The 27,981-nt window shown below is 34.2% G+C and overlaps 1 protein-coding gene across 3 annotated transcripts in view; it reads right to left on the reverse strand.

Annotated features, from left to right (window-relative positions):
- SEMA3D (semaphorin 3D) overlaps positions 1-27,981 on the reverse strand; it is a 232,191-nt gene that overhangs the window by 130,006 nt on the left and 74,204 nt on the right. For 2 of the 3 annotated variants that reach the window (XM_074268536.1, XM_074268537.1), the window contains exons 2-3: positions 19,389-19,494; positions 16,500-16,690 (exon numbers count right to left, since the gene is read on the reverse strand). In XM_074268536.1, coding sequence (XP_074124637.1) covers positions 16,500-16,650 — 151 coding nt within the window. In that variant the 5' untranslated portion in view covers positions 16,651-16,690; positions 19,389-19,494. The remainder of the gene's footprint in view (positions 1-16,499; positions 16,691-19,388; positions 19,495-27,981) is intronic. The other variant, XM_074268538.1, reaches the window with a different exon arrangement.

A 27,981-nucleotide genomic window follows, 5' to 3' on the forward strand; every position in this document is an offset into this window, starting at 1 on the left:
TTCCTGAACCATTGAAGGGAATGATCTATCTAGTTAGTCTAATTTAATGATTCCTGATCTCTAAGCTTTCCCACACCTGGATTCAAAAATTCATTAACTAAGTCAATAATGGACAAGTTCACAAAGAGAAGCTTTGTTTCAATCTTGCATTCCAAATGTATGCTCTGTCAATTATGGCAGAGGAATTCTGAATTAAGATTCCAAAACACTGTGGTGCACCTACCATGGTGGCTTACATTTTATATCAGCCTTTAATTAAATTAATTCAATCATTTATTATGTCTGAACACAAAAATATATACCAAGAAGTCTAGAAGTGAGTTTTAATTGATTATGAAAACAAACTATTAGACAAAATCAAACAAATAAAAATTGGCATCCACATAGACATCATCTACATATATACTCTAATCTCAAAGATGAAGAAACCTGTATTTGCTCAAGAGCAAAAGTGGGGGGAACCAAGAAAAACCTTCAGGTATCCTGATTCCTTTCTCCCTTTCTCCCATAGGATAATATTTTGTGAAGCTAAGTCAATAGACATTCAACAGATGTGTATCCATAGTTTCAATAAATATTATTGTTGATTTTAATTTAAAAAATATTGGGTTTTTCCTTCCCTATTAGCTCCTTAGGAGTATAGACCTGAATTCTAATCCCAGCTCTTGCATTAATTTGATTGATGATCTTAGGAAAGTTATTTCAGCCTTATGGGTCTCAGAATCAACATGTATAAAATTAAGTCAAATGAGCAAATTGCTTCTAAACTCCCTTTGCACTTTCTCATTCATAATCGTACTAGCTAACTGATCATCATAATTCAGCAGATAATATGTTCTAAAGCATTGGATTAAGTGATTTACAATTATCTCATTCAATTCTTAAAAACTCTAGGAAGTAGATACAATTGTTATTCCCATTTTTCAGATGAAGAAATTAATACTGAAATGTTAAGTGATTCAGCCAGGACTGCACAGATAGTCTGAGGTCATTTGAACTTGTGATTTCTTAACTACAGGTCCTGTGCTCTACCCATTATACCTCTTAGCTGTCTAGATAATTTGTTTTTAAATTATATTTTTAGATTATTATTAAGAATCAATATTATCTTAAAGGTAGAAATACACTTCAATTATATCTCTGTTTTCTTTCTCACATTTTCTATTAGTATTATTGGAACTTTTAGCTCTTTTGTTCAGACTATATATGTTTTACAAAATATAGGCAAATAAGGTTTTTGAACCAAGTTTTTTTAATAAAAATATTTTTGTCCCCATTCATACATTCTTTAAAATTAATAGACTTAAGGAATATGTTTTTAAAAAAGATAATCCATTACTATTTCTAAATGTAGATTATTTAGAAATAAATCATAATAATAGTGGATATTTGGATGTGGTCCATCATTTGAGTGCTCTTTCTGCAGGACCAGATTCCCAACTCATCCATGTTTCCTTATTCTGTTAATATATTAAAATATAGCCTCTAAAGAGAAACTATCTATTTTGGGAGGCATTTTCCTTTACATGTTTTAACACTTTTTGGTGACCAGTGCAAAAAAGGAAATCCATGGCTCTTTGTTCTGAATATATAAAAGGCCCACCTCCTTTTCCAAATTTATATTTATTGCTGTCTTTAAGTCATCTCTGACTGTTCATGACACCATTTGCTGTTTTCTTGGCAAAGATCTTAGAGGAGTTTGATATTTCTTTCTCTAATTTGTTTTACAGATGAGGAAGCTGAGGCAGACAGGGTTAAGTAACTTACCATGGATCATATAGCTAGTAAATGTCAAAGGACAGATTTGAATTCAGGGAGAGGAGTTTTCTTGACTCCAGGCCCAACTCTTTATTAGCTGTTAAACCATAAAACTCTTGGGTTATTATTTGCTCTTCTGAACAATTTACAGTTGGTATTATACTAGACTCTATTTACATCTTTCCATTATTCTTTAGATCATTTCCAATTGTGACTCTTTGGGAGTCATGGTTCCATGATTTGGTGTTGTTAATTAGATTCGCCGGTACATTGGTATTTTCTTTTGTTTTTAAATGAAATTTATAAAGTCAAGGAATGACTTAGTATTATACATGACACTTTAATATTTCCTAGATTTCTATGTTATTCTTTTATTTATTAATTTGTGTATTTGTGGCTGATGGTCCCATTCTGCTTAACAATTCTGTGCTCAACTATCATAGTTTTAAAAATGCTAAACTTAATAATATCTATGGGACTTCCAGTTTTAGACGTCTAAAAAGGAAGCTGTAGATGCAAAGTGGTTAGGGTTCAACAGATATATCTGAGAAATAGATCCTAGTGATGATAAATGAAACTATGGTAGTTGATAACATCACCAAGTGGAAAAAAAAAAACCAAAACATTAAAGCAGAAGAAAAAAGGGCCCCAGATCAAGCCCCATTAGCAGGCGTGACGATAATGTAGATTCAGCAAAGAAGATTCAGTGATTATTCTTCTCTTGAATTCCTATTTTTAATCAATCATTAAACATTTATTCAATGAATACAAAGTGCCAAGCACTTTGCTAAGCCCTAGGAGTACACACACACACACACACACACACACACACACACACACAGTATTTTCTTCTCTCAATGAGCTTAGGATTTAATGGGGGAGACAATTATCATCCATTTGCAATTTACTGTTCCACAGGTTTCCTTGTGCTATTTAATGTTTGATTGAATACATTTGATGTATGAACAATCTGTGCTTTTTTATACAACCCTTTTGGCAGGGTTACCTTTCTTTGAATATTACCTATCTGACTTACAGAACACAAGGGGCTACTGTTATCAATGATCATGATAATTTATCATAAGCATTAGAGGAGTCAATTTGGTGGATATATTCTTTATAAAGAGGGAGACTTAGAGTTAGGAAGACTTGTATTCAAATTATTCTTTTAACATATACTAACTGTGTGATCCTGGACAAGTTACTTAACCACTCAGTGCAACAGTCAACTGTGGCACTGAAATGTAGTTTCATAAATACAAAAGAAAATATTTACCAGAGAGTTTCTTCACCACTATTTTCCCTAAATCAACAAAATAATGAGTATAGTTCTTATCCAGTTTTATGGAAGTTCATCATCATCATCGTCTTACTGATAAGAAAAAGAAAAAAGAAAAAAGGAGGAGGAAGAGGAAGGAGAAGAATAATGAACAGTTATAATTTTACTGAATTTTTCAATAAGAATGAAGAAAAAGATTTCTATTAAAATGTTACACAATAAAAACCCAAACTTCTAACTTGTTTATACTTGTTATTCTCTAATCTAAAACTTCCTCAGACCAATTTGAAATTGCTTAACTTAAACAAAAGACGAATAGCTTTTTGTCTTTTAAAAGTATGTGACCCACATACCATAAAGACATACTTATTTGTTTGTTCATTTATTCATTTAATTTGCAATATTTTTATAGGCCCTACAATGCACTGGGAGGGCCTTTTCTTTCCCAATAGCCTAACTGTTACTTCTCTTTTGGAATCATACAGCACTCATGTCTACTTAAATCATTCCATGGTCTACTTGGAACAATTAGGTTTTAACATTCATCTGTGATCTGATGATTCATGAGCATAATGGCACATATAACTATCTTGCCAAATTGCAAGGTTATCCTTAAACAAAGCTGTGATCTCACTGATTTGGAAGTTCTCTCCAAAAATGGAGACTGTAAACCATCCATTTCTGTCTCTCCTATGTAACTACTATTCCCAAAAGTTGGCCATAAGAAATCCATCCAATACACCAGGGGCCTTTCTTACTTTATCCTGGCATTGCAACAATACTAATGGACATACTGGCCTTCTACTTTTCATCTCATTCTTGCCATATGACCAGACCATTTTCTTTTCCTATCATAAAATTTCTTGACTATGTCTTTTCCTACTATTCTTCAAATGTATATATTTCAGATTACTCACACTCATTATATATCTCACCATTGTCTTCTGGGTAAAATTCATCTTGAGTTCTTCAGAAGAAGTTAGAGTTTTCAATTGAATATAAAAGTAAAAGCATGAAATTTATTCACATTCTCTTGGCATGATTATTCATCAGAACATTATTTCTCAAGACTATTATCAGATAATCTGAAATTTTTTATTTCATGTCCCAACCTGTACTGATTAATTTCCATTCTGAAAGGTACTACATTTCAGATTTAAAGTTTTTCCTAAGTAGGTATCCTTGTTATTCAGTTGTTTTTCAGTTATGTCCCACTCTTTGTGACTCTGTTTGGGATTTTCTTCACCAAGATATTGGAGAGGTTTAACATGTCCTTCTCCAGCTCATTTTTACAGATGAGAAAACTAAGGCAAATTGCATTAAGCAACTTACAGAGGATTACAGAGCGAGTAGGTATCTAGTGCTAGATATAAACCAAAAAAGAAATCTTCCTAATTTCCTCTCCATTGTACCACCTACCTTCCCAAGTATATATTAAGTTAGTTTTAAAAAGAAAAGAATTTTTTAAATGCAAAGAAAGGGAAATAATTAAGGAGAGATAGTTAGGAAGGGAAGAGGAAGAAAATCAGGAGACAAGATCCCCTACATATCATTTTCCTTTCTTCCATCAAGTTTGTCCCCAAATTTTCCTTTTCTTTTTCTTCTTGTCTTCAGGGATTTACTCAAATAACATTCTAGGCATCAACATGCCCTATGTCCAAAATTCTCTCAACCAAATGAGGCCCTTTTGTAATTTTTTTTTGAAAAGAAAGCTATTGTGAGATATAAGATGTTTATGCAGTTAGAAGTTGATGGAGGTCAACTGTCTAAGGTTATTCTTAGTTCAACTTCTGTATAAACCGTTGATGTCATTATGGGAAGCCTACCCTCTAGGATGTAATACATTTGATAAATATATTATACAAAATAGAGCACATAGTAAGATTTGACCTTGAACATGGCTAATTTTTTTTCCAATAAGTAACAGATTTAACATACATAAGTATGAGAGCCCCAACCAGGCAACAGAAAGGAAATCTCTTCATATGACAATGTCACTAACTAAATTCATGTGTTCTCTGAGCTTCAAAGCTGTTATTCTCAGAGAACATTCTTGAGCTATAACAACTATTGAACTTTTGCTGAGTGTCTAAGAAAACACCTCAAAATATTCTTGCAGCTGTTGGATGTTGTTCTCTCTACTGACACTTTCCATATCAAGGCAGTTATTGCCTCTGAATATTGCTGGGTTTCATCAGTGCCAAAGAATGAATGAATCATACCTAGGGTTTAGGAAAAGGAAATTGAGCTTATGCCCATATAACACTAAATGCTGAAAAAACAAAACAATATTAATTCTTCTTTTAGGTAGAAAATGCTCATTGGCCTTTTACCAAGATTATGATGCAGTCAAAAGAATATCTTAACCTGGTGATCCCATCCAAAATATTAGGTTTGTATTTAAACATAAATCAAATGATTACAATTCATTAGTCAGAGCCATCATGTGAAAAAGAGGAAAATCCAGGTCAGAATGATGACAGTTCTTTGCTTACCTGTACAAGTGGAACATGCAACTATCTACCATGCTACCACCCCACCTTTAGGTTAATTCCTACTTTAATGCTTAGCACAGCAGTTGGCATATTCTAGGTGCCTAATATGAGCTAGATGATTGATTTATCAAAATAATCTAGCTGAGAAATAGCCTTGAAAATATTTTGTGCCAAGATTCTGATGCCTTTATTTCTCATATGCCAGATGACAAGGTGATTCCAAACTTAGCCAGTGTTCAGTCTACCATTCCACACTGCTTCTTGATTTGATGCTTGGAAGGACTAAGTGACTTAAGTGACTGACTCTCCATCATACCATCATACTACTACAAAGAGAGAGTTGGAATTAGAACTCAACTAACCTGATTTGCAATCCAATCTTTTGTCCTCCTTTACCCCATTATAGACCTGTTCACACATGCTCAATACTCTCAGTCATTCTAAACTCTGGGTCTGCTTGTCCCCTCACTTGTATCTTTTTGGCATTCTCAATGCATAGTTTCCTAAGCCTTTATGATGGGAGAACACTGAGTCTTCAGAACATACCAAAAGCCAGAGAAATAAAATATCAGCAGAGTGTGCTATTCTCAGCTTTCCCAGTATCCATTCTCTCTCTGATCTCACACACCACACACTTCACTCTAGAGACAAACCCAACTCTCCAGGACACATGCAGAAACAGCCACAAATTCTCATATGGACTCAAGTTTGCCATCTTTATTCTGACTCAACTCAGTCCCATGTAAACAAATTTTTATTCCCTATTAATAATCCATTCTCAGGGCGGAGCCAAGATGGCGGAGAAGAAACACACTACTCAGTGAACGTCCTCACTCCCTCACAACCAATTAGATAAATTAAGTCTCAAAATTAGCTCAGGACTGATAGATACCACAAGGACTGGAAGCACGACTTACCAGCTGAAGAGAATCTGGAGTTTCAACAGGAGAGGTCAGTTCTCAGGGGAGGAATAAGAAAGACCAGCACAGACGGTGGGGTAGGGGCACACTGCGCCCATTGCGCTGGGAGGGGCTCTGGGATCAGAGAAGCCACTGAGGTAAAGGAATCTGGCACAGGCTGTTAGCTCTTCTCTGCTAATTATTTAGCAGTTCAGAAGAGAAAGCCAAAATATTTTAAAACTCAGATTAGATTTCCCCCCCCCCCCACCCTGGGGCAGACTCGGCACCAGGGGGTGTGGCCTCAGCTACCTCCTGAGAATAGTTAAGAGACTGACAAGTGGGTGGATACGGCCCAAGGCAACACACACAGCCTAGCTTAGCTGGAGGGAGTGGAACTCAGCTCCAGGAAGTCCCAGAGAAGCGGAACCTTTGAACTAGGGACCGTGGTTTCTGGCAGACACTTCCAGTTTGAGCGCAGGGGCTTCTCACGTCACCTGCTGCAGACGTCCACTCCCCACCCGGACACATAGGCTGAGCTTCTTGCTGTCTTCACTATTCTACGCCCTCAAAGCACAGCAGTGCTAATCACCTCTGAGGCACTTCCAGGGAGGGGGTGGGGAACTCTCTCCCAGAGCTCTCTCTTAGCGCGGGCGCAGGGGCCGCTGCATCCATCCGGTCTGGGAGGAAGCTGGTAAAGAAGTAAATAATTTCCTACCCCAGGGACAGACCCCAAAACATTTTTTAAGTATGAGCAAAAAAGCTAGAAAAACTATAGATTCCTTCTATACAGAGAAAGAGCGGGTACCCAACCCCGAGGAAGTTAACAGCAAAGATTCAGAAGATAACAACCTAAAGGGGAACGATTCCTGCCCCCCATCACATAACTCTCTCCTAGAAGAAGCTCTTAAGAAATTGAGGGAGATTGAAGAAAAATGGGGCAAGGAAAGGGAAGTTATGATAGAAAATAACAACGTCCTGAAATTGGAGTTGGAAAAAATAAAGAATTCACAGGAGATGCAGGGAAACAAAATTAGTGAATTAGAAAAGGTTAAAAAAACACAGGAAAGTAGGATTTCTGAATTGGAAAAGATAAAAAAGTCTCAAGAAAATAGAATTTCTGAATTGGAAAAAGAAAATAATTCTCAAAAAAAAAAAATTAGGGAAATGGAAAAAAATTCAATAGAGCAAAATAATTCATTTAAAAACGAAATTGGGCATTTACAAAAAGAACTAAAAACTGTGAAAGAAGAAAATAACTCCTTAAAAGTCAGGATGGAACAAATAGAAATGAATGATTCACAGAGAACCCAAGAATCAGTCAAACAAAACAAAAAAAATGAGAAGCTGGAGAACAACGTCAAATACTTACTGGGAAAATCTATAGACCTGGAAAATAGATCTAGGAGAGATAATCTGCGGATTATTGGACTTCCAGAAAACTATGACCAAAAAAAGAGCCTAGATTCTATTTTACAGGAAATTATCAAAGAGAACTGTCCAGAGATAATAGAAACAGAAGGGAAAGTAGATGTGGAAAGAATTCATCGAACTCCTTCTGAAATAGACCCTAAAAAAAGAACACCACGGAATATTGTGGCTAAGCTGCAGAATTACCACACAAAGGAGAAAATCCTGCAAGCAGCTAGAAAAAAACAATTTAAATACCAAGGTGCCACAATAAGGGTCACCCAAGATCTGGCTGCCTCCACATTAAAAGATAGAAGGGCCTGGAACCTGATATTCCGTAAGGCAAAAGATCAAGGACTGCAACCAAGAATGAACTACCCAGCTAAGTTTAGCCTCTTTTTCCACGGAAGAAGATGGTCATTCAATGAAACAGAGGAATTCTATATGTTTCTAAGAAAAAAACCAGACTTAAACAAAAAATTTGATCTACATCCACAAGACTGAAGAGAAACAGAAAAAGGTACACAGAACCCTTGAGAACTGTAACTCTGTTGTGGGTATATAAAAAATACTCAAGGATAATTTGATTTTACTGATATAAAAGAAAAAAAGGGGGGTGTAGTAAAGGGAAGGAGGTCGGTTCAGAAAAAGGGGAAGGAGTGATAAAAAGAGGGAAACTACATCCCAGGAAGAGACATAGAAAATACACCATATCTGAGGGAACTTAGTGAGGGGGAGAATCATTGTGTGAATCTTACTCTCATCAGAAGAGGCTCAAAGAGTAAATAATTAACATATTTGTTTTTCAGAGAATTTTCTCTCACCTCATTAAAAGGGGGGAGAGGAAAAGGGAAAAGGAAAAGGGGAATAAGTGAAGGGACTTGGAGGGAGGGGGGAGGGATCCTAAAAAAAAAAAAAGAGGGAGGGTTGCGCGTCACAAGGGGGGTCTGTAAATTAAATATCGGGGAGGGGGATCAGGGGGGTCAAGGGAAAAAAGCATAATCTGGGGATAATACGATGGCAGGAAATACAGAATTAGTAATTTTAACTGTAAATGTAAATGGGATGAATGATCCCATCAAACGGAGACGGATAGTAGATTGGATCAAAAAGCAGAACCCTACAATATGTTGCCTACAGGAAACACACTTAAAGCAGGGAGATACATACAGAGTAAAGGTAAAAGGTTGGAACAGAGCCTATTATGCTTCAGGTAAAGCCAAAAAAGCAGGGGTAGCTATCCTTATCTCAGATCGAGCAAAAGCAGAAGTAGATCTCGTTAAAAAAGATAAGGAAGGAAACTATATCCTGCTGAAAGGTAGCATAAATAATGAAGCCATATCAATACTAAACATATATGCACCAAGTGGTATAGCATCTAACTTTCTAAAGGAAAAGTTAAGAGAACTGCAAGAAGAAATAGACAGTAAAACTATAATAGTGGGAGATCTCAACCTTGCACTCTCAGATTTAGACAAATCAAACCACAAAACAAACAAGAAAGAAATTAAAAAAGTAAATAGAACATTAGAAAAACTAGGTATGATAGACCTTTGGAGAAAACTGAATGGCAATAGGAAGGAATATACTTTCTTCTCAGCAGTTCATGGATCCTATACAAAAATTGACCATATACTAGGACATAAAGATCTCAAAATTAAATGTAGGAAGGCAGAAATAATAAATGCCTTCTTCTCAGATCACAATGCAATAAAAGCTACATTCAGTAAAAAGTTAGGGGTAAATAGACCAAAAAGTAATTGGAAACTGAATAATCTCATCTTAAAGAATGACTGGGTGAAAGAGCAAATTATAGAAACAATTAACAATTTCACCCAAGATAATGATAATGATGAGACATCATATCAAAATCTTTGGGATGCAGCTAAAGCGGTAATAAGGGGAAATTTTATATCTTTAGAGGCTTATTTGAAGAAAATTGAGAAAGAGAAGATTAACGAATTGGGCTTACAACTTAAAAGGCTAGAAAAAGACCAAATTATAAACCCCCAACCAAAAATTAAACTCGAAATACAAAAATTAAAAGGAGAAATCAATAAAATTGAAAGTAAAAAAACTATTGAATTAATAAATAAAACCAAGAGTTGGTTTTATGAAAAAGCCAATAAAATAGATAAACCTTTGGTAAATTTGATCAAAAAAAAGAAAGAGGAAAATCAAATTGATAGTCTTACAAATGAAAAGGGGGATCTTTCCACCAATGAAGAGGAAATTAGAGAAATAATAAGGAGTTACTTTGCCCAACTTTATGCCAATAAATTTGATAACTTAAGTGAAATGGATGACTTCCTCCAAAAATATAGGCTCCCTAGATTAACAGAGGAGGAGATAAATTGCTTAAATAGTCCCATTTCAGAAAAAGAAATAGAACAAGCTATTAATCAACTCCCCAGGAAAAAATCCCCAGGGCCAGATGGATTCACATGTGAATTCTACCAAACATTTAAAGAACAATTAGCCCCAATGTTATATAAATTATTTGAAAAAATAGGGGATGAAGGAGTCCTACCAAATTCCTTTTATGACACAGACATGGTACTGATACCTAAACCTGGTAGATCGAAAACTGAGAAAGAAAATTATAGACCAATCTCCTTAATGAATATTGATGCTAAAATCTTAAATAAGATATTAGCAAAAAGACTTCAGAAAATCATCTCCAAGATAATACACTATGATCAAGTAGGATTTATTCCAGGAATGCAGGGCTGGTTTAATATTAGGAAAACTATTAATATAATTGACCATATTAATAATCAAATTAATAAGAACCATATGATCATCTCAATAGATGCAGAAAAAGCATTTGACAAAATCCAACATCCATTCCTACTAAAAACTCTTGAGAGTATAGGAATAAATGGATTATTCCTTAGAATAATCAGGAGTATATATTTAAGACCGTCAATAAGCATAATATGCAATAGAAATAAACTGCAACCTTTCCCAGTAAGATCAGGAGTGAAACAAGGTTGCCCACTATCACCATTACTATTCAATATAGTACTAGAAACGCTAGCCTCGGCAATAAGAGCCGAGAAAGAGATTCAAGGAATTAGAGTAGGAAATGAGGAAATTAAACTATCACTTTTTGCAGATGACATGATGGTATACTTAGAGAACCCCAAAGACTCTGCTAAAAAGCTACTAGAAATAATTCAAAATTTCAGCAAAGTGGCAGGATACAAAATAAATCCACATAAATCCTCGGCATTTTTATATATCACTAACAAAATGCAACAGCAAGAGATACAAAGAGAAATTCCATTCCAAACAAATGTTGAGAGTATAAAATATTTGGGAATCCATCTACCAAAGAAAAGTCAGGAATTATATGAGAAAAATTACAAAACACTTGCCACAAAAATAAAGTCAGATTTAAATAATTGGAAAGACATTCAGTGCTCTTGGATAGGCCGAGCGAATATAATAAAGATGACAATACTCCCCAAACTAATCTATTTATTTAGTGCTATACCAATCAGACTCCCAAGAAACTATTTTAATGACCTAGAAAAAATAACAACAAAATTCATATGGAAGAATAAAAGGTCAAGAATTGCAAGGGAACTAATGAAAAAAAACTCAGAGGAAGGTGGTCTAAGTGTACCTGATCTAAAGCTATATTATATAGCAGCAGTCACCAAAACCATTTGGTATTGGCTAAGAAATAGACCGGTAGATCAGTGGAACAGATTAGATACAAAGGACAAAAAAGGGTACATCTATAGCAATCTAATCTTTGACAAACCCAAAGATTCCAACATTAGGGATAAAAATTCATTATTCGGAAAAAACTGTTGGGAAAACTGGAAATTAGTATGGCAGAAATTAGATATGGATCCACACTTAACACCATATACCAAGATAAGATCAAAATGGGTCCATGATTTAGGCATAAAGAGGGAGATAATAAATAGATTAGAGGAACAGAGGATAATCTACCTCTCAGACTTGTGGAGGAGGAAGGAATTTATGACCAGAGGAGAACTAGAGATCATTATTGATCACAAAATAGAAGATTTTGATTACATCAAACTAAAAAGTTTCTGTACAAATAATACTAATGCAAACAAGATTAGAAGGGAAGTAACAAATTGGGAAAATATTTTTAAAAAACAAAGGTTCTGACAAAGGTCTCATTTCCAAAATATATAGAGAACTGACCATAATTTATAAGAAACCAAACCATTCTCCAATTGATAAATGGTCAAAGGATATGAACAGACAATTCTCAGAGGAAGAAATTGAAACTATATCCACTCACATGAAAGAGTGTTCCAAATCACTACTGATCAGAGAAATGCAAATTAAGACCACTCTGAGATACCACTACACACCTGTCAGATTGGCTAAGATGACAGGAACAAATAATGACAAATGTTGGAGGGGATGTGGGGAAATTGGGACACTAATGCATTGCTGGTGGAGTTGTGAAAGAATCCAGCCATTCTGGAGAGCAATCTGGAATTATGCCCAAAAAGTTATCAAACTGTGCATACCCTTTGACCCAGCAGCGCTACTACTGGGATTATATCCCAAAGAAATACTAAAGAGCGGAAAGAGACATATATGTGCCAAAATGTTTGTGGCAGCTCTTTTTGTTGTAGCTAGAAACTGGAAGATGAATGGATGTCCATCAGTTGGAGAATGGTTGGGTAAATTGTGGTATATGAAAGTTATGGAATATTATTGCTCAGTAAGAAATGACCAGCAGGAGGAATACAGAGAGGGTTGGAGAGACTTAAATCAACTGATGCTGAGTGAAATGAGCAGAACCAGAAGATCACTGTATACTTCAACAACGATACTGTATGAGGATGTATTCTGATGGAAGTGGAAATCTTCAACATAAAGAAGATCCAACTCACTTCCAGTTGATCAATGATGGACAGAGGTAGATACACCCAGAGAAGAAACACTGGGAGGGGAATGTAAATTGTTAGCACTAATATCTGTCTGCCCAGGTTGCATATACCTTCGGATTCTAATGTTTATTGTGCAACAAGAAAATGATATTCACACACATGTATTTTACTTAGACTATATTGTAACACATGTAAAATGTATGGTATTGCCTGTCGTCGGGGGGAGGGAATAAGGGAGGGGGGGTAATTTGGAAAAATGAATACAAGGGATAATATTATAAAATATATATATATATATAATAAAAAAAAAAATTAAAAAAAAAAAAAAAAAAAAAAAAAAAAAAAAAAAAATAATCCATTCTCTATTAAAATCTTGTGAGTCATAGATTTAGAGCAAGAAAGAACCTTAGTTTTTATTGTCTTATACCTCATCTGTAAAATGAGGAAACAGAAAAAAAAAATTAAGAGAGTTGCCAGGGTCACTCTGCTCATAAGTATCTAAGGAAAGGATGTATTCCTGACTCTGAGTCCACTGCCAAGATCAGCTTACTATATATTTTCTGCCTTTTGTAACAAACATTCATGAGTCAAATACTATAATATCATGACTCCACCCCCCACAAAAAAAATCACAAGCTTCAAGAAAAGTTTTAGTTTTCTTTCTGGATTATCACAACATCTTGTGATTTTCGGGGAATTAAATTCCCATTACTTTCATAAGCAATAATATGGTCCTATTAACTTATTTTCTCAAATCTCTCTCTCTTTTTTTTTCATCTGAACCTCACACCTTGCAAGTTTTAAGCTATCTCTTTTTTCTCCTTCTTCCCTGCTGTTCACCTGCTGTTCAATCAGAAACTGTTTTTCTTCAGAGTCTAATATTTTCTGCATCTATTTTTTAAATCTGAATTAGTTCCTACTCCTCTTTTCCAGATCAAAATCTTGCTTCTCAATAGATATTCCCTAATATGTTAACTGACCATTTATCATCATAATATGTCATCTTATTGTTTATATTTTGAAAATTGTTTACATCATAAAATGTTGCTGTATATTTGCCAGAAAATCTTTTTGTTATTTTTTTAAAGAAGGAAACTTCACCTATTTTCTCTGCCCATATTCTTTAGAGTCACTTAGCATTCAGTGATACAACCACCTTGAATCAATTCCTTTTTCCAAATTGGAATCAGCATGATACTTCATTGCTTTTTTCTTATCCCTGTACCTCATTTGAGCCTCAATAGCCCCTTCCCTCTAATGACCTTGCATAGGGTTATCATTGTTACAAATAAAGAATAGGGAGTATCTAAAAGCCTCTACTCCTCACTACGTTTAGCCCAGTGTATATTTTAATAATATATTTGTTGTTAAATTTTGTTTTTAACTAATCTATTATTCTCCCCTATAATCTCTTCTTCTCTCCCAGAGGCATCCATTATAACAATCATTTTTAAGAGGAAGAGAAAAAATATCAGCAAAAACAACCAATAAATTGGAAAAAAAAACTTATTATGTGAAATGTTTCATGTCTAAAATCCCTCATCTCTGTAAAGTAATGGGAGTAGATGTCTTCTAACATCTCTTCTTTAAGACCTAGTTTATTCTATATACTTTTTGCAACATTTAAATCCCATTGCTTATTGTTGTTGCTCTTCTCATTACCCTTACTATAGTTATTGTGCATAATTTTAATAGCTAAACAGTTTTCCTAGCACTGCTTACTTTACAGTAGTTAATATAAATCCTTCTGTGCTTTCAGGTCTTCATCATTTTCACTGTTTTTTTACATCATTTTTAATATTCCATTACATTTACCCTAGATTACCTAGCCATCAAGCAGGTAAATTGCCAGAGATTAAAACAACTTTTACCAGTTTTGCAATTCATCAGTAATTCACTAACCACTAACTTTTACAATCAAAAGGTCTTCTTTGTACCTGAAATAGATCTCAAATACTTTACCTAAATTAGGGGCCCCCACATGACAACATTACACAGGGCAGTGATTGCTGCAGTAGGACACCTGGATGAAAATTTTAGACTTCTCATTTATTACTTGTCTGACTTTGAGGCAAGCCACTTAATATCTATAGGACTCAGTCCTCTCATTTGTTAAAGGAAAGAGTTAGACTAGAAGATCTCAAAAGTCCTATCCCATTATAATTCATTGAGATGGAAACATCTCCACATCCCATGCAGATAACTAAATATCTCTTTAAATATTTGTAAACTTCTAGTAGTAATTAAAATTAAAAAATAAATAAACTTCTGGTAATTCACTGGCAACTAACTTTACATTGTCTCTTACTTCAGTCACTTTTTATGCTGTTACATTCAAATTCCTCTATCTAGCATTTGGCACTTTTTCCAATCTTGTCTCTTCTACCTTTCTTCCACATTACTTTTCTCCCCAAACTCCAAAACCCAACCATATTAGCTTGCTTGTTGTACCTGACACAAACACATTCCATCTCCTGTCTCCTTGCCTTTGAACTAGTTGCATCCCATGCCTGGAATGCTCTCTCCTCATCCTCAGCCTCTTGGGATTCCTGTTTTCCTCCAAAACTCAGCTTTAATGCTTTATTCTATTTGAAGTTTTTCTTGGTACTTCCAGTCTCTCTCAAGTTACTACTGCTTTTTCTCCAAAAACTACTTCTATTCAGTTTGTATATAATTATATATGCATGTATCATCTTCTTGCTAAAAATCAAGCTACTTGAGATCAGGCACTATTATTTCCTTTCTCTCTTTGCATTTCTAGCACTCAAGACAGTACCTGGGACATCAAAGGTACTTAATGACTACTGAATAATTGTGGATTGGTATAATTAGAAACAAAATGTTTCTGAAAGTACCTGAATATATGAAAATTATCAGTACACATATTACCTGATAAACTCATACTCAGCACCATAGGTTTGGATTCACATTTGTGTGTATCTCTGAATTATATAAAGTGTGAGTGTCTGTGTGTTTGTGTGTATGCATTCTCAAAAAGTTGGACATATATAATGGTAGTTGGTAGTGTAGGGGCAGGAGATTACAAAGCTGCTAATTGTGGAGAGATAAGGTATCTATTAGCAAATAACTCCAACTACTGATTTGTATTTGAAATATCTAAATGCATTTAACCAACTGTATTGCTAAAATATTAAAAAAATAAATTTGTTTATTTTTAGAGTTTTCAGCTTAGCTTTGAAAAGGTATGCTTTTATGTTTGCTATTCTTTTAAAATGAAAAATATTTGTGACTAGGTATAAGCTAATTTAATTGTGAGTACTTAAGTAGCCTTAAGCTAGAGTGAAATGAATGCTAATTTTGGAATCAGAGGTGGCAGAGGTCTTGACTTCAAATCCTAACTCTGAGACTTGCCATATTTTTCACCAAGTGAAATTTTCACTTAGCCTTTTAGGCCCTAATTCCTCATCTTTAAAATGAAGGGATTTTACTAAATGACTTATAAAGAATCTTCCAGGTCTGTATCTATATTCCTGTATATAATCCTTTAATTTCTAGGATTTTAAAAGTATATATAACTCTGCAGAATATGAAACTTCCTGTATTTGTTAATCTGGATGTATGTTCAGTACATATAAAGGACCACAAATCACATACAAAACATTATTTCCTTTTCCCCATTAAAAACACAACAATATTTGGATATCTCTTCAATATAGTTTTAAAACTATAAGGAAACTTTCAGCAGTATCAAAAAAATTCACCTCTGAAATCATAATACAAAAATACTAAGAAAACGCATTTAGAAATTTACCTTTGTATGAGAGTTTGAGTCTTGGAATATTTTGTTTAGATGTTCCAATAACTGGAAGCAACACCACAATCATACTTAGTATGACAAAGGCATGCAGAGGATGTAAATCTTGGCTTCCACACTTTTCTCTTTGATCCTTTTTGGCATTCATGGCTAAAAAAGGCCCTCCTTTTGGACAATGCTAATTTAATCTGAAAAGAAAGAAAAAATAGAATTTTTTAATTTGATCTAAGCACAACAATAAGCTAATGTAATTATTCTCAAAGAAAATAAGATAAAACTATTATAGTTGGTACCAAGATAAAATCATATGGATTTTTTCTAGATTTAAATAAGTAATTAAGATACCTTATTTATATTAGCATCTTACTTCAAGTTATTTGCTTATATATTGCTTTATTTCATCTGTATGAGATCTTTGAAAGACAAAATAAAGCAAAGCACTCATTATGACACTCAGAGTAGACTTTACACATGGATAAAATAGGTGACTGCATTTGAGATTTATTTCTTTGGGTTAATTTGTGCTCTATTTGTACTCTTCGAAAATGCATATGGGGCAGCTAGATGGCACAATAGATAGAGCACTGGCCCCTGGAGTCAGGAGGATTTGAGTTCAAGTTCTGTTTCAGACACTTAATACTTACTAACTGTGTGACCCTGGGCAAGTCACTTAACCCCAATTGCCTTGCAATTTTTTAATATAAAATAAAATGAATACAAGACACAGTTAGTTGGCACAATGGGCAAGAACTGGGTCTGGACTCAGGAAAACTTACCTTCCTGACTTCAAACCCAGTTTCAGACACTTATTGGCAATGTGATCCCTGGATGGGAAAGGTACAGGAGGGAAGGACTAGGTAAATCACACATCGTGGTTTGCTGTTAATTTTTATATAGGTAATATTAATTTTTAATGAATATAAAGGAAAGATTTGAATGGGAAAAGTAAAAGCTTAAGGGATAGGTGAGTATGGGAATGGAAGGAAAAGGATATTACTGAAAGGTCCACTTGAATTGTGGACATGGTGATAAGAGAGGGGGAATGGCTTCACATACTAATTATGTCACAGTTTATTTGTTTTATTTTATTTTGTTTTTTTAAACAACAATCATCTTTTCAGTTCCAAGTAGCACATTTTTAAAAGCTGCAGCCACTTGGTACTTAAAGTACCCAATAAAATTCTGGGAAGAGAGTAATAGTTGCAGCTTACTATAGTTTGAAAATGATTCTAGTACTTATCTGTAAATCTTGTACAAATACACTTAACACCTACTTTGAGCACTTTTGTTCATCATTAATCAGAAGTATATTCTAACAATAATTCTTAAATGACTTATGAAGCAAAAATGAAAATGTATAGCATCTGGATTAGTGTTTAAAGGTCCAGCAAGAATGAATGCTCAAGGGAAGTAAATACATGAGTTGACAAAATGTTTTAGGGATAATGGCCATAAAGAATTTAATACTCTTGAGAAAAGTAAAATACTTCTGGATTATTTTCTTAGTCTTAGGTCCCCAGGACAGAAAACTTATCAGAAGGTAAATTGGTCCTAATATTCCCTCTGAATGTCCAAGTTTGTTCAATTCTCTCCTTTCTTATAACCCTCCTCTCAAAATTTCCATAGGGTAGGGTGAGAAAGTGTTGAGGAGGTGAAGCAGAACTAAGCAGACTTTAGAAGGCCAAGATTAGCCAATATGTGGCCTCACAGAAGAAAGGAAGCCTTGTGCAAAACTCCATCTCAAATACAGTGAAGTATTCTAAACCCCTGATGTTGTCCTGGAGTGTGGCAAATTATAACACAGCCAAGAGATTACTGGCATACAGACAGATGTTGTTAGCAGACAAGACTGGTAGCAGTTGAACTACATTAAAAACAGTTAAGTCTGTTCATGAACCAACATATAATATTTAAGAAACAAACAAATAAAAAAAGTTATACACATCATTGAGTTGAGAGGATCCTATATCGAATGATCTCTCTATTCATCTAGCTATTCTATCTTAATTCTAAGGAAAGAATAATGAGGACTGGGCCCATGATTTCACTAGTTTAAGGAGCTACCAATAATAACTGCTAACATTTTTACTGTATGAAAAGTACAGTATTAAGCACTTTACAATTATTTATCTCACTTGATCATTATGATCTTGGAAGGTAGGTATTATTATATCCCTTTTACACATAAGGATAGAGAGATTAAGTAATTTATCTAACGTCTCACAGCTAGTACCTAGAGTTATATTTGAATTCAGCTCTTTTTGACTCTAGGCTGGGCACTCTATCCACTTCACTTAGCAATGAGAAAACTCAGTACTAAAGCAGATCAGCACTTGTTCTGAAACTTACAGTTTTAGAGAAGTTATGTGATTTGACCATGGCCATATGCCAGTTTGTTACCATTAATTCAGGTCTTCCAGAACAGTAAGAGGTTAAGAGTTTTGCCTAGGATGGCAACCATATAGTATATATCAGACTTAGGACTTGAACCCAGACCTTTCCATCTCTTTATTATCATATTTATAATTGAGCTTTCAACTTTTACACTAGACAAACCAAGTCCTGGAAAGATTTTAATCTGAAAATGGCAATTGCCTCCTGGGCCATTGTTGGGATTTTGACCTTTATCTTATCACTAAACTTCAATGACTGGAGGAGAGAGTGAGACTGACAACTTTGACTCTTCTCTACTCATATCCAATTAACATGCAAGTCAAGACATCACCCTCATGATGTCATTGGTCCTCTTGAAGAACGAGATCCCCCCACTCCATGAACAATATCAATAACTAAGCCTTATAATAAACATGCAGACATAAATCAAGTGAGCTTGAATAAGTTCTTTTTTTTCCTTTTTCCTGAGGCAATTGGGGTTAAATGACTTACCCAGGGTCACACAGCTAGGAAGTACTAAGTGTCTGAGGTTAAGATTTGAACTCAGGTCCTCCTGACTTTAGGGCTGGTGTTGAATAAGTTCTTAAAGGGAATGTATCTGTAAATTAAGCATATAAAACATCTTACTTGTATTATATTTCTTTACTTGGAGATCAATTTAAAGAAAGTCATGATAATATTACATTTATAATCATTTCAATTATTAGGTCAATTTTACTTAATCAATCAATAAGTATTTATTAGTTATTAGGTTCTAGGGATACAAAGAGAAAAGCAAAATAGTTCCTGTCCTTGAGGGACTCATATTGTAATAGACAGCTTACATCTATGTGATGATATTTGACCAATGTGCAAATTACATAATTTCATATTTATACATATACATCTATACATATCTATACACTTTTCAAGGGATTGATTCAATCCTTGAAGTCCAGTTGTGGATGTTTTAATTTGAGATAATTTATGTATGAGATGGCTAGCCAGGAACTTCTTCATTAATCTATTACTATGTTGCCATTTTCTAAAGCATTTGGGTGTGTGCCTCTGGCATCTGGGAGGGATTATATAGGAAAGTAGGTGTGATTTAACTAAAAGTGGGTGGATTTAGTGAATTGCATAGGTTATATACACATACACACACACACACATACATATATATACACACATCTATACACACAATCATATTTTCTTAAGACCATTTTTTTAAATGTCAAAGACTTGTTTTTTTCACAGGTAAAATATTGGGAATACTAGTACTATTTTTTTGAATTTCACACTTAAGAAATTCAGTATTTCTTTCAAATAAGATGCATGACTTTACTATGGTAGTCTGTGTCTGTTTAGTTCTCAACCATTACCCCTCTGGAAACTTAATCAAATGGTGATATATGCTCATGCAAAAAACAAACAAACAGACAAACAAAAAACCATCCAATTCACCTCAACTCAATCCAGCAAACATTTTAAGTGTTAGGCTCTGAGAATTAAAATTTAAAAGCACAGGAAAAAAACCCAAGAAACTTACATCTAACTTGCTTCAAAGTCATTTTACTGGAAATTCCAGTAGGCTTCCTCTGTCAATTATTTGAAGCCTGTGTAGAATTCCAGAACCCTAGGAGCCCATATCAGACCAACTTATCTTATTTTCACTTAATAAAAGTGTTAATGGTTCTTTAAGGACAAATGGGCAAGTAGCAATTATTGACTGATCAATTAATTAATCCTAGTTATTAAATGATAAGAAATTCTAATAGATATTTATCTGATAGAAGTGTTAGTTTACTTATAACAGCTATCATACAACATAAACTAAGGCAACTTATTATATAATTGAGATTTACTCAGTTATGATAATCAGGACTAGTCAAGCTCATCAGCAGAATAAACAACTGCTAAAGTGGTATGATTTGAAAGTTTGTAAAAATTTACTGTCTTCCCATGCCCCTAAATCCTTCCTCAATCACTCTCCTACAGAATCTAAAATTCCTGTCATAAGAAATCCAATAATTTGGGTTTTCTGTTTCTAGATAGTTCTGGCAAAAATGTAAACAATCTTGGGAAAGTTAACATTAAGTTATTGCCTACTATCAACACCTTAGTAAAAATTAGCTTTACAAGACCATTTCCAAGTGATAGTTAATCAGAAGCAAGATAAAAGTTTAGATAGGGAGCATGGTAAAGATGATAAGAGAAGAGAGAAAGAAATACAGAACACAGGAATTAGCCTCTATAGAGGGACATACATAAAAGGTCATGACCTTGGCTATATGGAGTAGGAGAGAGGCAATATAAGTATGGGAGGTTAATGGAGGAACATGAAAGAAAACCACAGAAACTGTGCCTGTCTCACAATTTAAACTCTTCTTGTCTTACAATTTTGCCTAGGGTTGTCTGTAATAGTCAATACAAAATAATTTGATTAAATTTATGCTGTCATCCAAAAAAAATTTTTTTTCAATTGATTCTGCCCATATTCATTAATGCATGGAAATTCATCTCGTGTCCTTCCACTATTTTCTATATCCCTAAAATTTCTAAAAAATGGTGGCAACTGATAGGCTATAATTCTCATGCTGTTTATTTCGTGGTATACAACATTCATGTGTGCTCACATACACAAAAGAAAAAGAAAAGAACTCCATGTGTTCATTTTATTAGCAAAAAGACCCTAGTGCTGGACATTTCCTGGTAATTAATGGCCAACTGAGGTTAATGGCCCTTGGCTGTGCATTGGGCTATCTACTCCTCCTAACTGGTCATTAATTCCTAAGACATGCCCTGTGCCTCCATCATCGTAAGTTAGGGAGATTGATGTCTTAGTACTCAATGAACAGTAGTCATACTGTTTAGTGTAACCCAGATCATTAATAGTCTTAAATATGTTAAAATGAAAGAATTGCTTACTTTACCAGGATGACAAGTCTGATAAGTGCCCACACGTGCCGAAACATGCTCAAAACTAGCCGGAAACTTTTCTTTTTTTTTTTTTAAATCTATGTTGATTCATAAACATTCATTTGACACTTTTGCTCAGAATTCTTCCCTTCCCCCATTTGCTCTCCAAGGGATTGATTCAATCCTTGAAGTCCAGTTGTAGATCTTTTAATTTGAGATAATTTATGTATGAGATGGCTAGCCAGGAACTTCTCCATTAATCTATTGCTATGTTGCCATCTTCTATAGCATTTGGGTGTGTGCCTCTGGCATCTGGGAGGAATTATACAGGAAAGTAGGTGTGATTTAACTAAAAGTGGGTGGATTTAGTGAATTGCATAGGTTATACTGCATGCTACTGTCTGTAACAAGTAAGACCTGGAGCCAATTAACTAAATGTAATCCATTCCAGATGCTTACTGGAACAAACAGCACTCTAGGGGATCTTCAGATGTAGAGCCAATGGGGAATTTTCTGATTATGAGAGGCTTTTACACACTGTTCCACTAAATCAGAGATCTAAATGCATAATCTAACACTCAAAGAGACCATGTGCCTTTTCCCCATGGAAAATAAATTCAGAAAATATGGAATAAATGGTAATTTATTTGTTAATATCACATTTTCAGCTATAAGGGGTACAGAATACTATTAATAAGCTACATGATATGTTTAATTAGATTGAAAAACATATTTATGAAAAAAATAGATCTATGATTAACAAATTTCTCCATTCTAATCAAGGAGGATTGAGACTTTCCAATCTCTCTTGAAGGCCAAACAAGAAAAGGAAAATTCTGATCTAGAGGATGGGGTGATTATTTAAGCATGTATTTTAACTAAATCTGTATTATTTTGTACTGTAAGTTTACAAGTCATAGAACCATGGCCAAGTAATGATCATGCAGCAGTAATATGAGAAACATAATGCCAAAAGGGCCATAAAAACAATGACTAGAAAATAAATGGAAAGAAAAAAATAAATAAATAAAGTGGTTTCATCTTTTCAGAAAATTGGAGAACAGCACATATCATCATCAAATATTTTGTCATTCAGTTGACATAGTGAAAGGCAAAGACAAAAACAGAATACTTGACATTTGAGATTGTAGTATACATTTCATGTGATTAAAAAAATAAGAATTTAACAGTCCATAGTAAGATTTACAAATATAGTGAGTCATGCAAACAAAAGAACTAGAGCTTTTTGTCCTATTATAGACCTATCTTAGAATTTCATTGCTAGAAGCAGCTACAGAAAGTACAGCCTCCTTTTGATGAAGAACCTGAAACACCTCCCCCTACATCCTCAAAAATCAGTGGCAGAGACTGCTAGAAAGCAAGGTTACCTAACTCCCAGTACTCCACTATGATATTATTTCTCCCCAGTTTTCACACTCGCCCCCTTTGAAAATTATTTTCACTGTATCACTGATTCGCATAGACCATCTAGCTTCACAAGAATCCCACCCTCCCACTGCAGAATAAAATCTACCAGAAAGGACCTCTGGGCACTAAGCTTCTCCTCTCCTCCCTGGGAAATTGATCCAATCAATTTTGGGACTCCTGCCCATTGGCTAAATGGTCCTGAAGAAAGAACAAGTGAATGTAAATTAATCTGACCCACTTTATTTTGCTCACTCCACACTATACTTCTCATCCCAATTAGCCAGACATCTATTCCAAGTGTCCTGCCAAAATCACCAGCCATGAGGCCTACTCCAAAGATCCTAGAATAGTCATCAAGTCAACACTAACAATGTTTCTGAAAAAGAGATCTATTCACTCTAGAACAAAACTCATTTTCTTGGCCATCTTTCCCCAATGGACATTGCCTTCCTTATTGGAATGTAAACAACTTGAAGTCAGGGGTTGTTTCATTTATATAATTTTAGCCCCAGAACTTAAGCAATTACTGACACATTATAAGTAAATGCTTTTTTTTAACTCATTCATTCAAATTCAGATCAAGGAGGGATCTTGGAGATTAAATGGTCACTAATACTGCCTGACCTATAATTTCCTCCAAAGTATACTCAAATGATCAAGAGGTTATGTGTTGACATAATCCTAAAACTATCACCTGGAAAGTATAAACTAGAATAGCATCTCAGGCACCTGTATGATATGGGACACTAGAGTTCCCCAAATCCAAATTTTCTAAAATAAAGATGAATGTAACTAATAAGTACCTAAGCCTTTCAAACTGAGATAACACACGTAAAGGAAAACTTTTATTTTTTTTTCCCTTAACAGCATTTTATTATTTTCAATTACATGTAAAGATAATTTTCAATATTCATTTTGTAAGATTTTGAGTTTTATTTTTCATCCCTCTTTTAACTCCCCCCTCCAAAGAGAAGAAGCAATATGATATAGATTATACATGTATGATTATTTTAAATATATTGCCATATTAGTTATGTTGTGAGAGAAAAATTAGAAAAGAAGGGAAAAACTATGAGAACAAAAATAACTAAAAACAATCCAAAAAGTGAAAATAGTGTGCTTCAATCTGTTTTCTTTTTTTTTTTAATTTAATTTTTATTTTATTTTATAATTATAACTTTTTTTTTGACAGGACATATGCATGGGTAATTTTTTACAACATTATCCCTTGCACTTGCTTCTATTCAGATTTTTTCCCTTCCTCCCCCAACCCCCTCCCCCAGATGGCAGGCAGTCTTATACATGTTAAATATATTACAGTATATTCTAGATACAATATATGTGTGTAGAACCGAATTTCTTGTTGCACAGGAAGAATTGGATTCAGAAGGTAAAAATAACAGTTTACATTCATTTCCCAGTGTTCCTTCTCTGGGTGTAGCTGATTCTGTCCATCATTAATCAATTGGAATTGGATTAGCTCTTCTCTATGTTGAAGATATCCACTTCCATCAGAATACATCCTCGTACAGTATCATTGTTGAAGTGTATAATGATCTTCTGGTTCTGCTCGTTTCACTTAGCATCAGTTTATGTAAGTCTCTCCAAGCCTCTCTGTATTTCTCCGGTTGGTCATTTCTTACAGAACAATAATATTCCATAACCTTCATATACCACAATTTACCCAACCATTCTCCAATTGATGGACATCCATTCATCTTCCAGCTTCTAGCCACTATGAAAAGGGCTGCCACAAACATTTTGGCACATACAGGTCCCTTTCCCTTCTTTAGTATTTCCTTGGGATATAAGCCCAGTAGTAGTATGGCTGGGTCAAAGGGTATGCACATTTTGATAACTTTTTGGGCATAATTCCAGATTGCTCTCCAGAATGGTTGGATTCTTTCACAACTCCACCAACAATGCATCAGTGTCCCAGTTTTCCCACAGCCCCTCCAACATTCATCGTTATTTGTTCCTGTCATCTTAGCCAATCTGACAGGTGTGTAATGATATCTCAGAGTTGTCTTAATTTGCATTTCTCTGATCAATATTGATTTGGAACACTCTTTCATATGAGCGGAAATAGTTTTAATTTCATCATCTGAAAATTGTCTGTTCATATCCTTTGACCATTTATCAATTGGAGAATGGCTTGATTTCTTATAAATTAAAGTCAATTCTCTGTATACTTTGGAGATGAGGCCTTTATCAGAACCTTTAACTGTAAAAATGTTTTCCCAATTTGTTACTTCCCTTCTAATCTCGTTTGCATTAGTTTTGTTTGTGCAGAAACTTTTTAATTTCGTGGCTTCAATCTGTTTTCAGTCTTCATAGTTCTTCGTCTGGATTTGGATGGCATTTTCCATCTCAAGTCTATTGGAATTGCTTTGGATCACTGTGTTGCTAAGAAGAGCTAAGTCTACCATAGTTGATCATCACACAATCTTACTGTTACTATATACAATGTTCTTCTGGTTTTGCTCATATCACTCAGAACCAATTCATATTGCCTTCCAGGCTTTTCTAAAATCAATCTTCTCATTATAATCTTACAGAACAATAGTATGCCATTCCATTTATATATCATAACTTATTCAGCCCTTCCCCAATTGCTGGGAATCATCTCAATTTTCAATCCCTTATAAATACTAAAGAAGGGAAAAGGACCTGTATGTGCCAAAATGTTTGTGGCAGCCCTTTTTGTAGTGACTAGAAACTGGAAAATGAATGGATGCCCATCAATTGGAGAATGGTTGGGTAAATTATGGTATATGAATGTTATGGAATATTATTGTTCTGTAAGAAATGACCAACAGGAGGAATACAGAGAGGCTTGGAGAGACTTACATCAACTGATGCTGAGTGAAATGAGCAGAACTAGGAGATCATTATACACTTCAACTACAATATTATTCTAATAGAAGTGGATATCTTCAACACAGAGAAGAGCTAATCAAATTCCAATTGATCAATGATGGACAGAATCAGCTACATCCAGAGAAGGAACACTGGGGAATGAGTATTAACTGTTAGCATTTTTTTTTGTTTTTCTCCCCAGGTTATTTTTGCCTTCTGAATCCAATTCTTCCTTTGCAACAACAACAACAACAACAACAACAACAACAACAAAATTCGGTTCTGCACATGTATATTGTACCTAGGATATACTATAACATATTTAATATGTAAGGGAATGCCTGCCATCTAGGGGAGGGGGTGAAGGGAAGGAGGGGAAAAATTTGAAACAGAAGGAGTACAAGGGATAATGTTGTAAAAAATTACCTATACATATGTACTGTCAAAAAATGTTATAATTATAAAATTAATAAAAAAAAAATTTCAATCCTTTACAATCATAGAAAGAGCTATTACAAACATTTTTTGTATTGTGTATATAAAGGAAATTTTTGAAAATATATTTATAATTAATCATTATCATTGTTATCTTTCCTCGTGAAGATACAATTTTTTGCCATTCAATTACTTAGACACATCTAACTCTTTGAGACCCACTTTGATAAAGATATTGGAGTGGTTTGCTATTTTCTTCTCCAGCTCATTTTACAGATGAGGGAACTGAAGCAAATAAGATTAAGTGATTTGCCCAACTATTAAATGTCTGAAACCAAATTTGAATTCAGTTTTTTCTGACTCTAGGCCAGTCCTCTATCCACTATATCACTTAGGTGCCCTAAAATAAAATGAGCATTATGATATTAATCATATCTATCTAGTAACAGGCTTAGTTTTAGCCATTCAAATCTGGAAAGCAATTATTTCACTCACTTTGCCTTGTTAACATGTTATGTTATGGCTATCAGTTTTTGGTGCTACACATCTAAAATCCAGAGGATGGAAAAAAAAAATATTTTGAGTTGTCTGAAAACCATCTTATATCAAAAAAAAAAAAATGTCAGAGATACTATGAATATATAGGTCCACATAAGAAAATAGTAATCTAAAAAAAGACATGATCGTGGTCTTGGAATATACAAAAGGCTATCATGAAAAAGAGAAAATAACTTCCACTATGTTGATCAAGGGAATAGAACTAAACTCTCTGGTGATAATTACTTTGATAATTTTCCCCTCATGAATGTGGCAAGCCCTTCACAGTTTTGTCTGGTAATCCATTCATTTTATATCCATCCCATTCATGCCCTTCTATAAATCATCAATAGATGATCCTCTGATTACTACTCCTTTATTTCCTGCACCATACAAGAATTAAAATAAACAAAACTAAAAGGACAAGCATTTTTAGAAATATGGAATGTAGCACTTAAAGCATTTTTAGGGAGGTAAGAGTTTTCCTTTAAAAATCATTTTCTTTTAGGTCTCAATTAATTGTTAATAACCATTTAGAATATAGCAAAATCTGATTATGTTAGAAGGTAAGCTTCTTCAGAGAAAGGTCTGTTTATTTTCTAATAATAATAATAGCTGCTAGTTACATAGCACTTTAAAGTCTGTAAAATGCTTTATATCCTACCATTTTAGGATCAAAGATTTAGAGTTGAAAAGGATTTGATTTCCAGCATGTGGAATCATGCCTTATAGTTAATAAATAATAAATATTTAGTTATTAACTTAAGTAGTAGAAATAATAAAGACATTGAGAAGTCAGGATTTACAGATGGATAAGTTATCTTTGGATAAAAGAGAAGTGTCTAATAAAATAATTTCTTTGTCTATTTCTAGCAAGATCATTTAAAGTACAGATTTTAGCTACATGTTTTAGTTATTAAATTATGCT

The sequence above is a fragment of the Sminthopsis crassicaudata genome, chromosome 5, assembly GCF_048593235.1.
Source record: "Sminthopsis crassicaudata isolate SCR6 chromosome 5, ASM4859323v1, whole genome shotgun sequence".
Lineage (NCBI taxonomy): Eukaryota > Metazoa > Chordata > Mammalia > Dasyuromorphia > Dasyuridae > Sminthopsis > Sminthopsis crassicaudata.